Source organism: Tasmannia lanceolata, unplaced genomic scaffold (assembly GCF_043159265.1).
Source record: "Tasmannia lanceolata isolate RefF3 unplaced genomic scaffold, GAP_Taslan_0.1 ptg000018l, whole genome shotgun sequence".
NCBI classification, from domain to species: domain Eukaryota; kingdom Viridiplantae; phylum Streptophyta; class Magnoliopsida; order Canellales; family Winteraceae; genus Tasmannia; species Tasmannia lanceolata.
Genome location: NW_027518695.1, coordinates 24,508,242 through 24,527,109, shown reverse-complemented (window position 1 = coordinate 24,527,109; position 18,868 = coordinate 24,508,242). Strand labels below are relative to the sequence as shown.

At 37.6% G+C, this 18,868-nt stretch overlaps 1 protein-coding gene across 1 annotated transcript; it reads right to left on the bottom strand.

Moving 5' to 3' along the window:
- Positions 1-1,813: 1,813 nt before the first annotated feature.
- On the bottom strand, positions 1,814-11,692 carry SAT32 (interferon-related developmental regulator family protein / IFRD protein family). The gene is made up of 13 exons (XM_077358613.1): positions 11,422-11,692; positions 10,405-10,567; positions 7,795-7,875; positions 5,988-6,070; positions 5,779-5,894; positions 5,555-5,665; positions 5,325-5,437; positions 4,921-5,233; positions 4,735-4,815; positions 4,572-4,622; positions 4,369-4,458; positions 3,026-3,103; positions 1,814-2,090 (listed from the first exon to the last, which is right to left on the bottom strand). Exons 1-13 carry the CDS (start codon positions 11,429-11,431, stop codon positions 2,040-2,042), a joined length of 1,341 nt encoding a protein of 446 aa, XP_077214728.1. The 5' UTR covers positions 11,432-11,692; the 3' UTR covers positions 1,814-2,039.
- Positions 11,693-18,868: the final 7,176 nt, after the last annotated feature.

Sequence of the window (18,868 nt, the reverse complement as noted above, 5' to 3'; positions counted from 1 at the left end):
GATCCAACAGCAGCTCACTTTTTATCTTTGATATCTGATCCAACAGCAGCTCCTCAAAGAGTGAGCTGCTGTTGGATCAAATATCAAGGGGGGTACCCCTACCATATTGTTGTAAGCACTTGCACCATATAAAATCTCAGTGTAAGAGAATAGTCATAAATACAATAGAGCGATTGTCCCAAGTTAAAAAGAAAAAAAAGAAAAAAAAAGAATGGAGCTCACTCCATTTGATGATCCAAGCGATTCATTTGTTGGGCCCAACGAAAATAGGTTGTGCCCCAAAAATCATCTACATAAGATAATACTAACCCTATGAACGGTGGATGTTTCTATAATGTGAAGCCCATCTACTGATCGGAAGGTTAGGATCATATCATGGAGATAATTTTCTTGGCGCACATAAACCGACCAGATCCCAACCCAACCCACCTTCTAACCCGATTTTCGGGTTGGGTTCGGGTCGGCTCGAGGCAAAAATAGAAAAAACATGTGAAAAATGGATATTGGGTTAAGGGGCAAGTCAGGATCAGGATTCGGTTGCAATAAAATCAAAACATTAAAGTCGGGTCGGATTGCCCTAGGCCTCAACCCTAATCCAACCCGAAATTAAATTCTAGTTGGCTTTTTCCAAACCTTAATCCAACCCAACCCGAAGAAAGGCCAACCCAACCTGAGCCAAAATTGGGTTGAACCCATGGGGTTCGGGTTTAGTCCAGCCCAAGTTGCACCCTGGTACGTGCATATTGACCGTTTCCATCAAGATTCTAATATCAGACACCATGATCATAAGATTTCAACCACCTACCTAACTCTCCTACACATGTACCACTTCTTTTTATAAGAGACCATTTCAAACACATTCCCTTATTATCTATACATCAACTCACATTATCTTGTCAAAATGAAGGTGAAAGCCACCACATTCGTTGCCATCATCCTCTTTCTTCCTTCTTACATTCATGCACGCAAATTGCCAAGCAGCCCAACACCCCATCAGGTGACCGAAATCTTTTCTTTTAATGTACCAAAAATGTGAATAATAAACCTTTAAATCATGATATTAATATGTATTTCTTGGGACTTTTGTCATTGTTTTTCATCAGGAATCGATTGATGAAGTGTTTCTGACCCCTTCCGAGAGGAGAAACAAAGAAAAGGCGGTGAGCGGGTCGTCGATGGTGAAATGTCATTCCAAGTGTGAGCTATGTAGGCCTTGCATGCCAGTTGAAGTGTGGGTTCAACCCACAGAGAATGAGTACTATCCTCAAGTTTGGAGATGCATCTGCCAAGATAGGCTCTTCTCTCCGTAAGTGTATCTATTGCTGTGGGTTTGTCTTAAAAAATCTTTGCTCCTAATATGTTTTGTTTCTCCTTTGATATGATGAAACATTGATAATCTCCACTCCTATTGAGATCAAAGGTAAAGATGAAAGCTAAAAGGACTATTGTGATGCTCTATTATGAAGTGGTATTCAATCTCAATATGCTTAGAATTGCCATAATGAACATAAATAGTCTAGTGTTTTGATTATACAGGAAGTGTGCTGATGAAACCTATTTAGTAGCATTGTGGAGGAGAAAATGGGAACTTTAAGATTAGCCTGAAAAACAAGGAAACAAGAAAACCCCACCAAAAATTTGATTTCTGTTTTCCTTGTTTTTTAGCCACTTCTCACCTTTCTACTCCCTCCTCCTCCTTCGTGCCCTCTCTCCCCTTTTCTCATCTTCTCACCACTTGAGAAGCTAAATCTCACCTTGAAGCTGGCAAACAAATTGAACCCAAAATGGAGTGAGGTTACATGCCCAATCTGGCTCTAAAAATTTTCAATGATGATGATAATAATTTAAGTTTAACATGACATCAAATAGCTTAAAGTGTACAACAGCATAATCCAATGGATGAAAATAATGCGCGAGATCATTTTAGACCAATAAAATAAAGAGAAACAAAGGAAAGATCTTAATAGTAATAGCTCTTCGCTGATGATTATGGCCGAAAAATTTGGGATGAGACCAACTTCATGCAAGAAAGGATTCTTTTAATCCTCCTCATTTGTGACAACAGAAGCATAGTGCCCATTGTTCCTACCCTGTAAAATAGATGATTAACAAGATTAAGGAAGCATATCATCCGGGATTTGCAAATCATTTGCAGGAAAGTTTAAAAAAATGGGAAACTATTATTGATTGGGAAATAAGTCTCTTGTACAATAGGATTAGCCATAGCCAAAATCATAAATATTGGATGATCCAACCCTTTGATCAAATTGTATCAGATTTGGACTGTAGCTTTTACTTATATTCTTTTGCCAACCACCATTTGCTGGCCGTTGATCATTTTCTATCCAGTGGGAAACAGAATTCACTCTTCACCATTTCCAGACTGATTGAAGCCCACCATGAACGGTCCATGGCTTAAAAACCCTAGGCCCTGTTCGTTTGAGATTGTGACAACCGATTGTGAGCCCCAAACCTATTATTGGACTCAAATTTAACTGTAATTTTGACTCCAATAATAGGTTCTGGGCTCACAATCGGTTGTCACAATCTCAAACGAACAGGCAGTAAAAGTGGATGACTATTAAAATAAAAATGAACAATGGTCCACATTCAACAGGTAATCTATTAATCAGACAGTTAAGACCGTTTTATTGGTCCCATTTTGAAATGTGGGTTCCAAATCAACCCTGCCAGATAGACACTTCAGAGAATTTGAACTCTGACTCTGCGCCAGTTGAAGAATGAGCAGGAAACTCATAGTCAGTGGCCTGTTTAAGGGAACCACTGGATTGTAGCAAAAACAAGTGTTCATAAAGAATCACAGTGCAAGACATGTATGGTGGAGGCGGGGAGAAATGGATCTTCAGCTAAATGACAACTGAGAGAAGTGGGGTAAAATGAAGAAATGAGATTAATGAAAAAAGCTGTGAAACTCCTGGCATATTAATTAGTACTATGCAATTAATGGGAATGAAAATAATCAGTAAATCATGAGACTTGTAACTAATGGTTTGATCGAAAGAACCTGTGCCAGCATACGCTGCTTGTTCAGTGACTGAGTCCTCGCCTTGCTGACAGCAGAGTTGGGTGACCTAAATATCCTCTACAATAGAAAAAGAATAAATATCAGTATGCGACATTAAAAGTATAAAGAGATACTACAACTTCAAACCCTCTAAAGATTCATAAGAGAATACAGCCCATACACCATGATATCAAAATTTGTCTTCTGCCAGTGAGTTCATACAAAGCTCTTATTATGTACATTAGAACAAAGAGCAATGACCTAGCACAACCATAGTTGATATTCATCAAAAAAGTTGTAGCTGAGTTTTAAATATGTTGAATACATAACTGAATCTGATTATCCAGAGGAAAACTAAATCTCATTGCAAGGTAGATAGTTTATTCTCCTCCTCATGGCTTTTTATAGGTACCCATTAAGATAATAAAGCTAATGAAAGACAGGTCAATCTTCGACAGTGATACTGCAATAACACATCACCTAGACACTCACTTGGCAACCCGCTAAAAATGGACTCCCGGATCCCGACTCATAAAATAATTTCAGGCTTGAGAAGGTTGGGACAACCAACTACACAGACTGCTGGCTGCTGCAAGAGAGACAACCGTAGTTCATCCAGAAAAAAGCTTTGCAACACGAAACGAATCGACGCATTTTCTTGTTCTAGTCCTGTCCTTAAAAAGTAAACATGCTTTCTCTTTGATTAAGATATAGAGAAGGCATGCCAAGTGCAAGGAAGCACAACATAAATATGCAGACCTCAAAGCCCTAAAAAAGGAACAAGTTTTGCACGTAAACATCTTTTCCTTATCCCACGCATATGATATGAAGTGCCACGGACTATGCATTATATAATTTTTATTTGTATGAGAATTAACAGACTTTATTAAAACAACTCAAAATACAAAAAAGGGGGTGCAAGGTGATCCTAAAACAGCAAAACAGATACTTAAGAAGCAAAACAAATAGAGACAATAGAAGCTAAGAGAGCAAAGTAGCAAACAGCAAAAAAAATACATAAGGGAAGTGAGAAAAAAAAACTAATACAAAATTGGTATTGTAAGCAAAAGTAACCCAAGTTCCAAAATCCAAAAGATAGTAACTGCACATCAAAACATGAATAATCCAAAAAAAAAAAAAAAAATCATATTGCGGGAAAGTATAGGTTTTGAAGTTTTGAGTCTGACAAAAGAAAAAGAAACAGGAGAATGTAGCACAGTTCACAGCAATGAGGAAGAACAAAGCCATCATGCCTAGGGACTACCAAACCAGGAAAAACTAATTGCACCTAAACAAATATTGATGCTAAAAGAAATAAAACTACAGTTTCACCAGAAACCTACCTTTTCATTGCTGTTTAAGCGCACTTCAGTCCCAAATGGATTTTTTTTCTTTGGTGTGAATCCAAAAACATCATGAAGCAATTCATTTTCCTGTTTAAACAACAAACAAATAATGTGTCCATAACGTTCAAAAAAAAAAGGATAGGTTCTATCAGCTTATCATGAAGAAATGATGAGATCAAATGATAGGCCAGAAATATCACCTGCATGTGCTTTTGAAAACCACGTCCTAGAACACGCTTCAGAAAGTTTAACTGTTTAAAGCAGAAGTTAGCAAATGATAGAAAAAACCACAACATTGGAAAAAAATAGTTAATTAAAAGAAATACATGTATATAGTTACAGCTCTCCAAAGCAAGGTAATACCTGTATAGATTGAGTCCACGTTGATATTTTCAATTCGCCGACATTTTGTATTTTAATTGATGTTTCAGGAAAGTAACCAGTCTGGATATTCACAACAGCATAACATCATTATACCAACCCAGGTGTATAACCACATACCATCTATTTTTTTGAAGGAACCACGTATTTTACAGAATAAAGAAATACCTCAATAAATGTCAAAACTTCCCGAAACAAATTCCGCTGGGTGTTAAGATCTTTCTTGGCTAAACCCTTGCCCCCTGCCTCCGAGCATAGGTTCCTCACTTGACTTAGGATTTTCCCCTTCAGTGCTTCCACATGTGCAAATCCACCCCGGGAATTATTCCCCTCGGTTGTTGAGCCATCAATACAGTTCTTGACCTCTCCATCGAATTTCTCTAGACTTCCAATCTCAAAAATAAGAGCTATTGCTTCACCAGCTGCAATACGAATAGAACGATCTTCCTTGTCCAATAGAATCGAAAGGTAAGAAATGTACCTACATCCATTTGCAAAGACATATAACATTTTTCTATGAAATGCTAAATACAAGACGTGGAATTTTGAGAGTGAACAGAAACTCCACTCACTCCTGCCAATTATTCGAATTAATTTTCGATCCATCAATTGTTGTCAGAAGAAATGACCAGGCAGATACCGCCACTGCTAACACAGCAGATGTAGGTTTACTTGCAACCGCAACCTGAAAAATGAATCCAATAGAATAAGTGTCCTAAATAGTAGCGAAAAGGTGTTGTATCCAACAAAATAAGTCTCTTGAGGAGCCAAAAAGGAAACTACAGTATATAGGCTTACATACATTAGAACCTGATTTTGGATGAATCAGTTGCCACATAATCTGCATCACTTTCTGTGTCTCCTCGCAATCATTTCCACCAACAAACGTGATGATAGCTAAACAATCGAGCACCTACATTGTAACATATTTTTCAAAAGATTGCAGCCAATAAAGATTGCACATAAAGATGATTTCATAGAAATTAGACAGTTGTGAAATTTCTAAATTGGCAATATCAAACATACAGATGATCTCTTCCGTGGTTCAGACCCAGATTTAAGGGCAAGAGCTAGGTGTGGAGTTGACTCCTCCACTATTTCATGTGCATTATCTCCACAACCAATAGTAATAGCCACCAATCCTACAATTAGAAATACGACAAACATTAATGCTTTCAATCTGGCCATGAGAGGGAAATATCAGTACTAAGCAGAAGGGCTAAAGAGTTAGTTACCAAGGGCATGAGAAGCAAGAGAAGCCTCCACGATAGATCCCCGTTTGACCGAGTTGATTAGCTGATGTTGTAATGTAATACAACTGCAGAAAACCATTAGAGAAGAACAAAACTATAAGAAGCTATGTAACATGGCCACGGAGATGACATGGCCAATAAGGCGCATGTCCATCCCAAAATATAATATTAAAATTTAATAGACTTGATTACAGGTCTATAAAAACATTCAAGTAACAAAAATGTATAAATACCTGCATATGCAGATTTATTTATTTTTAAATCATAATATCTGAATATAAAAAATTATAAGTGAATTTACATCTCATATATGTACTATAAAATAAAGAGTACACCCTCTGATAAAGCCAGGTCCCAAACCACTGTATCCTGACATACTTTCAATTGATAAAATAATGTCAACACGCAGAACCTCAATTCTATGCAGATTATTTGCACCAAGGTTAAAAAGAAGAAACAAAGGGGAGAAATTTTGATTCCCAAGAAAGGCCATATATTGACTCCCAGAAATCTAAGAAAACCAAAAAGATCAACTTCTAAAACAATAGAATGCCTAAAATTACTCTCTAATGGATAAAAAAACTATTCACAATCTTTTTACATAAGGACCACCAAGATCTACTAAAACTTTACACAACAGTTAAATAAATCGCCCTATACCAGAATGATCCATCTTGCCTATTTCAGACTTCTAGTAATGAATGGAGCTCTATAGGGCCCACTAGTGATGCTAGCATGATGTTTACATTCCCCTCCGGCCTTACCATTCAAAAAAAAAAAAGCAATCCCTACTTTTGAATCTCAAGCAATATCTTCTTCTCCTGAATTATCTCCGTTGAATTACGGAGTTGTTAATGAACTTTGCTAGAATCACCCCATCTCTCAAGCATGTGTTGCACATGCCTCTTATGAGTACAGGAATGTTAAAAGTTAAAACAGACTGGAAGAGGCATCCTTGGGTCTTCACCTGATCCTCTTTTGACAAACTCAACATCCTTATATCCTACACCATGTCTATCATCGTTTTTTTTTTTTGGACTGGCAGCTATATTCAGAAAAAGGAGCGAGATGGTCAAATACAGAAAAGAAGATACAGAAACAACAGCAATAATAACCAAACCGAGTAAATCAAGGTGGCATAAATTCAAAAAGCTCCAAATCCTTTTTCTTTGAATGATAAAAAATCTCTAAATCCTCCTACTTCACCCCTTGTCTAGTAAGCCCATCTGCCACCTCATTAGCAGATCGACGCACATGCTTGAAGATAATAGATGATGATCCCACCCAATCTTGAATTTCATCAAAGAATCTAGCAAATCTCCAAGGATAAGGATGAAGGCCTTTGAGCCATCAAATCACATTCAAGGAATCTCCTTCTACCACCACATTATCTAGGTCACTTTTACCAAGAAACTTTAAAGCTTGATGCAGTGCCCTTACCTCCGCTTCACCGGCATCCGCTACGCCAATTGGACCCACGAAAGCCCAAATCACCTCCCCCTATCATCTCTTAGCAACCCCCCCCCCCCTACTGCAGGACCAGGATTCCCCAAACTAGATCCATCAAAATTCAATTTAAAAAATCCTGGATCCGGAGGATCCCACACCTATACCACCTTTAATTGTATCTCCATGTTATGACACACCTCTCGCCACCCAAACCATGTCTATCATCGTTGTTTCTTGAGAAGGAGAAGAATGGTAAAATAGATAGTTCTTAAAGAGCTAAAATCAACAACAATTACTCTCATAAAACTATAAATAATAGATGTGAATAACGAGTACTCACTTATTCTCGGCGAATTGAATCTGCAAGTGGTCTAAGAAAGCATCAACAAGTCCGGACAAAGCATTCTCTCGTGTTGATCCCCTTTATCAGAAAAACAAGAAACAAAACAAGAGTACTCAACTTCAGTTAAAGCAAAAACAAATTAGAAGACAGCCATTATCAATTTAAAGTTTGGTTTATACACATAAATTTGTGCATTGAATACTAAAATTTTACCAGAAATTGAACAGATCTACTTGATAGGCATGCCAAACAAGTTGCATTTTTGTGGTAGCACAAAGAAATCAGTGTGGTTAAGTATTAAATAATGCTTTAAATATTCACATGGTTCATAATTCATTAACTGTATGAGAAATAAAAAAAATGAAGGATACAGTTTCAGATGTGGCAATCATGTACCAAAAAGTGACACTTGATGATCACCAAGTGGAGCTCACTTGAGCAACAATATGTTGAGTGTGCAGAACTCATTAGGTTGTAAAGAACACATAATAGCCAAATACCCCAACCATTAAGATATAGTTAACCCAAACAAAATGCGCTTTTTTAGGTTCTGCAGGTCTCAAGTTATACGAGAACCTGATAATGGTTGGCCCTCGAGTTTCTAAAAAATCTTAGATAAGCAATTGTTGCAAGTATCAGTCTGCCATGCAGTTTGATTAAGGTTAGCTTTGCCCTTTTCATCTACCATTTTTTTTCTTTCTGAAAGGTATCTACCGTTACTTTGAAATAAGATCTAACTATGGGACATTGAAGAAACACTTAACGATTATAATAAATGGGATAAAAATTGGACCTCAGTTCCGTTTTTGGATAAGTTATATTATGTAGGAATGTAAGCTTACTGTCAAATCCATGTTCGTGCCCATAATTGAATAAAGCATGGGAATCTTGGTGGATTTTCAAGGGCAATAGCCGAAACTCATATACTGGACATAGCAACGATTCGTATTATGGCATAAGAAAAGACTCAACCAAGCCACTTAATAGCCTGGCTACTATCAAAGAAAATTTGATGTTTAAATCTTATCATTAAACAATTTCTCTCTTTTTTTGTTCTTTTTTTATTTGGTTGGTTCAAGGATGTGGTGCCATTATACCCTATATCACAGCCACTGCTATTTACCCCCTCCAACCAACCAACCCCCTCTAATCTAAAACTCAACAGTCCTCCCTTATTTTATACCAAACAGAATATTACTTCTGTTATAATTTTAGTGATTTCTGGCCAGAGTTATTCTATAGCAAAACAACTCTGATAACTAGACCAACCTGCTTACTAGCCTGGCTAACAAAACCAACCCCTGCAGTCCTTTTACATGAACTGAACCTGCACTTAGATCTACTATCAATCATCCTACAGCCTCTAAACTTCTTAGAACACTCCCTATGAATTGTCTAATAAACTACAGCCAGTTACTGCTGACTGTAACACATCTCCAGCCCTGTTCCCTTACGATGCACTATAAATTTTCTAACACCCAATACCCTACAGCCAGTTACTGTTGGCCGTAAGACATCTCCAGCCCTTGAATATCTTACTGCAGAAAATTTACGGACTTTTATAATTTTTTTGAACCAATACCAGCTCCTAAATCTTATGTAAAGACTTTAATCAATCCCTTCCATAATCTACTACCATCTGAAATTAACTTTAAACCTCCGAAGAACCCTTCTCACTTTCTCAGTGGATGTTCTATGTCAATTGGTATCAGAGTTGCTACTTAGTGATCCCTTGGTATCCGTTCTACATCATCATCTCATCAGCCTTCATTGTTATCTTATTCACAATTTGATAAACAATGTTTCAAAATTATGGTTTTTTTTGTTTTTTTTTTTTTTTTTGGGAATGGTTTCAAAAATTATGGTTGATATCAACAATTTAGAGATGTCATGGGTAATGTTGGGAAGAACTTGCATTCATATAACAAAGAAACTGTGACGTTTATCATTTTAAATTAACCATATAGCTATTGCACTTAGTTCATAGAGGAAGAAAGTTACAAGTTGCATTAAGTTGCCACACTTGAGTTTTAAAGGGAAAAAGCACTAATCTCGACCCATGTGAAAAAGATAGAAGTACATCCTAGACACGACATTTACCAAATTTTGACACCACCAACAAGGTACCTAGAGCCTACTAAATATACAACAAAAAACTGCTTCCAATATGCAAAAGTTTCATCTGTCATTGTATCTCTTAAATTATCCTTTTTTACAAGCAACAGTAGTAGAAGTTTTGTGCATCTGTGTCCAGTTTAAATATTGTCCGCATAAATTTGCATGGCTAGAGGGCGAGCCTTGGAGCAACGGTACGGTTGCTACATTGTGACCACAGGTTCGAGTCACGGAAACAGCCTCTTTGCAAAGCAGGGGTAAGGCTGCGTACATCTAGCCCTCCCCAGACTCCGCAATGGCGGGAGCCTCGTGCACTGGGCCGCCCTTTATAAATTTGCATGGCTCAGTGTTCATCCATTTTTATTCAGAACACATGAGCATAAATAATATGATGAATCTACATGATCTCTTAGCTAAAAAAATATCAAAAGAACAGCTATAGCATGTCGGTTTAGATAAATATATGACAAAATAAATGAAGCATAGTCACACCTCTTTTCATATAATGCATCCAGATATTTATCCAATGAAGACCCTTCATCATTCACTTCTTCAGTCTCCTGAACCTGTGTCACATCTGACATGGACGTCGAGCAAGAACTCAGTGTATCATCGTCGCTGTCAAACGTAGCTGCATTTTTACGTTGACTATTACCTACATAAAACAAAAGCAAATACCCTCAATTTCACTCCCATAAGCTAAACAATCTAAATTGAATAATAACATGACCACAATAATACAGATAAAATATCGAAATACCACACAACTACTAAGGCAGAAACCACTGCCTCAGCCTTATAAAGACAGAACTAACAAAATAACAATCCATCCAAATAGCTAAACCAGATGTAGCTCTTGTGGGTGTTTCAAACTCATGGATAGAGAGAAAGAGAGAGACAGAGAGGGAAAAAAAAGCACATTGAATCACTCCAGAGAAACCCGGATACCCAATAGCAGTATGTTCCGCGCACAAGTATGTCAAATTACCTATCACAATTTTCGACTAAAACCCAATTACCATGACCTAATTTGAAAGAAAAATTATTCATCAAAGCTACAGTATAGTACTCAACTTCAATCTTTCTCCAAATGATTTGCTTAAAAATCAGAAAATAATCTAAATTTAACAAATCGAGCTCTCAAAACAACAACATAAAAAACTCAAAAGACAACAATTCTACAAACTAAAGATAAAATAAAATCTAAAACCCCATTACCACTGAGCTAATTTGAAATAAAAACTATTCATCAAAACTACAGCATGGTATTCAATTTCAATATTTCTCCAAATAATTTGCTTAAAAATCAAAAAATAATTTCTTTCAAAAAAATTTAAAAAATCAGAAAATAACCTAAATTTTAACAAATAAAGCTTCCAAAACAACATCATAAAAAAAAAAAACTCACAAGATATAAGAAAATTCACATATTAATAAACCAAAAAGAGCTGCAACATCATTTTTTAACAGAATTCGAAGATAAATTTAAGAAGAAAAGGGTTTTCTTACGCTTTCCCATGGCGATCTACGATCCGTTACTTACGCCAAGCACGATGAATCTGAAAAAAGACAAGGAATTCAAAGTTGCAGAGAGAAAAAACAGAGATTTTTGAAGAGAGGTTCGCTAGGTTTGAGCTGAGATTCGAATCGAGGGTATATTGATCAGAGGAATTGAAAGCCATATGAATTAGAAAAATATATCGAGATTGAGAGAGAGAGAGAGAGAATTCGAGAGAGGCTCAAACCGATTAGGGTTCTTAGGTTTTGGAAAGTAAGAGAATACCAAGCCCTAGAATATAAGAAGCAATATTTTATTGGAGATAATTTTTCGCCCCCACCCCCTTTGTAAGATTATGCGCCCCTCGTTTGACGTGAATTGGGGCAGACTCGTCAAATCACGTTAACAGTAGGGCGCATAATCCTACAGGGGGGGCGAAAACATCGTTGTCTTTATTTTATTATGCGTTGTCGACCGCGCGAATATTCTACGGTTATCCGATGGGCACGCGAAAGTTTAAACTCTAACGTAGTAAAAAAAACACGTTTATTACGTGGGGTTAAAGCCTTAAAGGGGAGAGAGATATATGCGCCCTTTTTCTACTTAGGACAGCCCCCTCTAGTGTATTTATGGCAGCTTTTTTTACACTATAGGGAGCTGTCCCAAGCAAATATGAGAATGAATATATCGTTTCCGCGTCAAAATGAGTTTCTAGAAGTTACGTGAGCGTGAAGTCCCGTATTTTTAAAACAGTACAGTAGGGCCCACTTCATAGGATGATCCAAACCGTTCACATTTTGGGCCTATCCTGTAGATCATGATGATTTATGTAATGTTCAGACTCCTATAGATTGGAGTGTTAGGATCATCCTATGGAGATGATTACAGCTTATTTACGTTGTGGCCCAACAAATGAATGGTTTGGATCATCCTATGGAGAGGGCCCCACTGTACATTTTGGAAAATACAATCTATTTCGCAGGCACACCATATAAAGAGGGGATGAGAAGCTTCAGATGGGGGCGTCCACGTATATGATGTGGACAGTCAACAGCCATACAAGGAAGAGATAGGACTTGGGATTTTACATGGTGGCCCTTGTAAATTGAAGTACCAAATTTATAAGGGAATTACTAGCATTCATCGCAGAAGGCACTTCGCGGCTGGTCTGTCGCACGTCAGACCAACCACCTCATGAATGAAGACAACAGCCTTTTTCCTTTGGAAAATGATATGGAGACCGACAGTACCACTGATCAAGGGACCTGCAATGAGAATGTGAAATGTGTACACAAAAAGTTTGCTTTTGTTATTTTCCTAAATTTAAGGGCCGGCACACGTCACTTGTGATATTGTGGCGAGAACCCATTTGTTGGGTCCCCTTTTCGGTGGTACTCTCGGTTTTCCTAGCATTACTCTTTTCCTTTTATTATTCTAAGTTGAAGCGGTAGTCACTGGTTCAATGAATAAGGTAAAGATGAAAAGCAGAAGAAATATTAGAGAAGATGAAGAGCGAAAACTATGTAAATAAAACAGAGCAGAAAACAGAGACTTGAAACTAGCTTTTCTTGCTTAATCAATCGAGTGAAATGGATTACAAATAAATAGACTAGCAACAACTTTAACAAATATAAAATATCTAAAACTACTTCACTAAAGTCTTGGTCTTCCTCCTTTTATTGAAGATAGCAAAAGATTTCATATGATAGCAACAACTTTAACAATCATAACAAACATATACTACTTCACTAAAGTCTTGGTCTTCCTCCGTTTATTCTGACTAAAGATAGCAAAAGATTTCTCATGCAACAGAATCTGAAGGCTCAGTCAACATTCCTTATTTCTTTAGTGAGAAGTTGGTGATGATCTTCAACACTTCCCCTCAGCACCAACTCTCTTTCTATGACACCAAACTTCTTCCTGAATTTCACAAATTTCTTCAAACACAAACCTTTTGTTAATATGTCAGCTATTTGCTCATCTGTATGAACTGATATGAGGGAAATTTCTCCACGAAGAACCTTTTCTCTTATGAAGTGATAATGTATTTCTACATGCTTTGTTCTAGCATGAAACACGGGATTCTCAGCTAGTTTAATTGCACTTTCATTATCACAATAAATACTAACCACACAACAAGTGATTTGATTCAAATCTTTCATCAATTGAACTAGCCATACGCTTTCCTGCGCTGCCATTGCTGCTGCTCGATATTCTGCTTCAGTTGTAGATAGCGATACAGTGGGCTGCCTCTTACTGCACCATGAAATAGCACCGGAACCTAGGCTGAAAATATAACCTGTTGTAGACCTTCGAGTTGAAAGATCTCCAGCGTAATCCGCATCGCAGAACCCAACAATTTCACATTTCTTCCCTGCTTCATAAAGTATACCAAAATTCAATGTTCCTTGAATATACCTTAGAATTCTACGAATTGCATCGAGATGTGGCTTCCTTGGTTTTTGCATGAAACGACTTACAACCCCAACTCCTTGGGCTATGTCAGGCCTAGTTAGAGTTAAATAGATTAAACTCCCTACTAGTTGCCTGTACATGATTGGATCATCTAGTTCCTCTCCATCATCTACCTGAAGCTTTGCATTAATTTCAACTGGGGTTGTAATGGTGTTGCAGCTTGTCATTCCAAATCGATCAAGTAACCTTCTTGCATAACTTTGCTGACCGAGAAATATCCCATGCTTGCTCTGATCCACTTCAAGTCCTAGAAAGTGTTTGAGCTCTCCTAATTCTTTCATTTGAAACCGAATTCCAAGATTTTTTCTGATTCTAGTAATTTCTGCAACATCATTCCCTGTAACTATCAAGTCATCGACATAAACTGAAATGATTGAAGTATTTCCATCAGTGATTCTTACAAATAAACTAGAATCAGATGAGGCTAGTGAATACTCATTTGCTTGCAGAAATTCAGCAATCTTACCATACCAGGCTCGTGGAGCCTGTTTTAAGCCATATAAAGCTTTTCTGAGTTTGCAGACATAGCGTGGGTCTTCTTCAAACCCCTTTGGCTGTTCCATAAGAATTTCTCTATCCAACTCGCCATGTAAAAATGCGTTCTTAACATCCAACTGCCACAATTTCCATGACTGACTTGCAGCTAGAGCGATAAGGACTCGAACAGTAGTAATTTTTGCCACAGGACTGAAAGTTTCATCATAGTCATGACCAAACTGTTGAGAGAAACCTCGAGCCACTAGCCGAGCTTTAAATCTTTCTATTGATCCATCTGTTCTAGTCTTGATTTTGTATACCCATTTGCATGAAATGGGTGTTGCTCCTGTTGGTCGAGGCACAAGATCCCAGGTTTCATTTTCTTTGAGAGCCTGGATTTCTTCAGCCATGGCTTTCTCCCATTCTAATTTTCCTTGAGCTTCTTCGAATGAAATTGGTTCATTGATGTGAACTTCATCATCTATTGTGACTGTCCATGCTGCAGTTAAGGCTGAATTTGCATACCTTGGATTCGGCTTTGGAGTTCGAGATGATCTTCTAGGTTCTGTATTGTCCTCTTCAATTTCTGGTTCGTTCCATTGAGATGGTCTCAACTCTTCTGCTGTTCTGGTTTGATGCACAGCTGTTTGCCATGGGCTAGATGATGTGGTTGCTCGATTGTGTATCTCCTTTTGACAAGATTCAATTGGTTCTTTGTCTATTTGTTCGAGCATAGCATCCGATCCCATCTTTTCAAGTAGCTCTACCTCGAACTCTCTGCTGTCTGGAAGGGTTGCATGCTCTAGTGACCACCACGAAGATGCCTCATCAAAAACAACATTTCTCGAGACATGAGCACGTCCAGTGGATGGATCTACACACCTCCAACCTTTCCTTTCTGAATCGTAACCGGTAAAAATGCATCTAACAGCCTTCTTTTCAAATTTGCTGCGTAAATGATCAGGTACAAATACATAACAAACTGAACCAAAAACACGTAAATGACTTACATTGGGCTTAACACCAGACAATTTTTCAACAGGTGAAATGAAATTGAGCTTTGGTTGAGGAAGACGATTAATAACATATGCAGCGGTCTTCATACATTCAGCCCAAAACCTGGTTGGGACATTTTTTGCATGCATCATGCTTCTACATGCTTCAGCCAAATGTCTGTTTTTCCTTTCTGCTACCCCATTTTGCTGGGGTGTATTGGGGCAAGTAAGTTGTCTGCGTATCCCATGCTCTTTCAGATAGGATGAAAACTCATTTGATGAGAATTCACCTCCATTATCAGATCTTAAACATTTGATTTTATAGCCAAGATCATTTTCTACTTGTTTGTGAAACTCCACAAACATTTTGAATACTTCAAGTTTTTCTTTCAAAAAATATATCCAAACATATCTTGAAAAATCATCTATAAATGTTAATAGATAACTTTTACCTCCAATGGATGGAATTTTCACTTTGCCGAGGACGTCAGAATGCACTAGCTCAAGCGGCTGTTTTGCTTGGAACCCAGATTCGGTGTATGGTAGCTGATGTGCCTTCCCATATTGACATCCAGAACAGACAATGTCAGGTCTAACTTCAAGGTCGGGAAGCCCTCTTACCAATTGCTTTTTCATCATGACTTTCAGCTTCATATATCCAACGTGTGCAAGACGAGAGTGCCATAAATCAACAGTCTCATTTTTTCGAGTTCTATCAACATATGCATCTTGGGCTGTCATAACATAAATTGATTCTACCCTCTTTCCTTCCATGCAAGGCGTCCCAAAAATCTGCAATTCTTTGTAGATTTTTACATCATTTGGACCAAAGATGACAAAATTACCTGAGTTAGTAATTTGAGATACTGACATCAGGTTCTTCTTCATGTTGGGAACGTGATAAACATCTTTGAGCAGGATATGCTTATTGCTGGATCTTGGAATGCAAGCGGCATCTCCTACATGAGCAATTGGCAATTTTGCATTATTTGCTGTCACTACCATCTTCTTTCCAGTGTACTCTGTCTTTGTGAGGAATTTTTGCCCATCTCCTGTCATATGGTTTGAACAGCCTGAATCAATGATCCAGTCTCTAGAATAGTCTGGTTGATCTGAGACATTTTCCTCCATAGAGCTTGTAGATACCACGTGATTAGAGGCTGTTAAAGCCATCTCAATTAACTCTAACGGTTTTTCATCAGAGATAAGGAGATCTCCCCATCCTTCTAACTGATCTTCATCAATGACAAGAAAATCTGCCCATTCTTCTTCATTGTCCTGAAAATTTTTCTTTTCAGCCACCAAGGATTGGTCTTCAACAATGGAGACAAAATCTGCCCATTCTTCTTCATTGTCCTGAAAATTTTTCTTTTCAGCCACCAAGGATTGGTCTTCAACAATGGAGACAAAGGCGCTCCATTCGTCCTCGCTATTATCATTCTGTTGAACATCATTCGATGTAGCAGAATTTCCTTCTTCAGATTTCTTCTTTGGTGCATAGCAATCCCTGGCAAAATGACCAGGCTTGCCACAGTTGTAGCATGTCCATGTTTTCTTTGAACTTGAGCTTGATTCACGATTTTTGTAAGCTTCCCCTCCTTGAGTGCTCCCTTGCCAAGGCTTTGATTTTGATTTGGGCTTGCTTCCCCGACCTGTGAAGAGTACCTCTTCATTTTCTTTCAAGGATATACCTGCAATTTGTTTTGCCAAACTCTCTTGATTGGCTAGAAGACTTTCCAATTCAAGTAGAGATGGCTGAACTGGCCACCCTTGAATAGCTGTAATGAACCCATTGTATTCGGATTTTAAACCTCGAATAATTATCCTCCGTGTACGTGCATCGGTGATTTTGGATTCTGCATCAAGTTGGGTGATATCATGACAAATACCTTTTACTTTCATGAAGTATTGGGATATTGTCATGTTCCCTTGAGAGACTGATCCAATCTCATTCTCTAGCATCTGGAGTCTTGCATCATTTGTTTTAGAAAACAAAACAGCAAATGACTCCCAGGCTTCCTTAGGCGTCTTGACTTCACGAATATGGCCTAACATATCCTTCTGAATGGTGGCCTTCAGAACAAACAAAGCTTTCCCTGCTTTGATCTTCCACTTACGTGAAGCATCCTGGGAATCGGGTGTGCAGTTGGGAGGGACGGCATCAGCTCCATTCACAACCTCCCAAAGATCTTGACCCTGAAGATACGACTCCAGGCATGACTTCCAGTAGTCATAATTCGTGTTATTTAGCTTCTCGATTCCACCTACTGAATTGGTGAGATCCATGATTGCAGCCAAACAGCAGGTCTTCGATCACAGCTAGATACGATCGCAGCAAACAGCAGGTCTTTAAATCTCCAAAACCTCAGCAACTCTCCCAGAAAATTGCCTCAGCTCTGATACCAATTGTAAATAAAACAGAGCAGAAAACAGAGACTTGAAACTAGCTTTTCTTGCTTAATCAATCGAGTGAAATGGATTACAAATAAATAGACTAGCAACAACTTTAACAAATATAAAATATCTAAAACTACTTCACTAAAGTCTTGGTCTTCCTCCTTTTATTGAAGATAGCAAAAGATTTCATATGATAGCAACAACTTTAACAATCATAACAAACATATACTACTTCACTAAAGTCTTGGTCTTCCTCCGTTTATTCTGACTAAAGATAGCAAAAGATTTCTCATGCAACAGAATCTGAAGGCTCAGTCAACATTCCTTATTTCTTTAGTGAGAAGTTGGTGATGATCTTCAACAAACTAGTCCTTTTTACCGTAAAGCACCCCTCCAATGTCAACAGGGTTGAAACTACCACCATCCATTTCTAAATTCAAATAAAAATGGAAAATGAAAATGAATGGTCGTTTTGTTGTTAAAAAAAAGAGAATAATCAAAGTCCAAAAGTTGTTGAAAATGAAAAAATGAAAAAAAAATGATCATTTCATTGTCAAGAAAAGAAAAGAATCCAAGCCATAAAGTTGTTCATTTTCTCCTGTCAGATTTTGAAAGCGAGAAAATGCACCCGACTAAGAATCAATGTGCACAGATATTGTTGTCACGTCATTTTCTCACTATACTAAAGTGGCTCAACAAAATACCCGAATATCTGTCTTTTAGTAAAGAAGAGGTACTTTCCCTTTCCTTTCCGACCTTTTCCTTACCCTCAATCAATTGGAAAATCCATAGTGTTATTTCTAATTTCTTAAAATAAAATTAATACCATGGAATATACTATTTTAGAATACTAGTAAAAATGCAGGTGCAATGCACGTGCGGCATATTTACATAGGAAAAGTAAAAACTAAGATTTTCCAATAGGATTTAAGGGTACCTAAAAGGTCAAACACATAATTACAATATCTCTTTTTTTAATTGGTAAGTTGGGGTTTGGCATGGACCCCTACTATTGTTATTGTATTGAATTAAGGCAAAATGCATTACCTTGTGAAGAACAACAAAGTTTAGGAAGTAAAACTTCATTATCAAAATATTAAATAGAGATTGGATG

Excerpts from the sequence above, each read along its gene's own strand:
- SAT32 (XM_077358613.1), bottom strand. Across the intron at positions 5,234-5,324 it reads AATTCGAATAATTGGCAGGA|GTACATTTCTTACCTTTCGA; the intron begins GTGAGTGGAGTT and ends AAATGGATGTAG. Across the intron at positions 4,816-4,920 it reads AAGTTTTGACATTTATTGAG|ACTGGTTACTTTCCTGAAAC; the intron begins GTATTTCTTTAT and ends GTGAATATCCAG.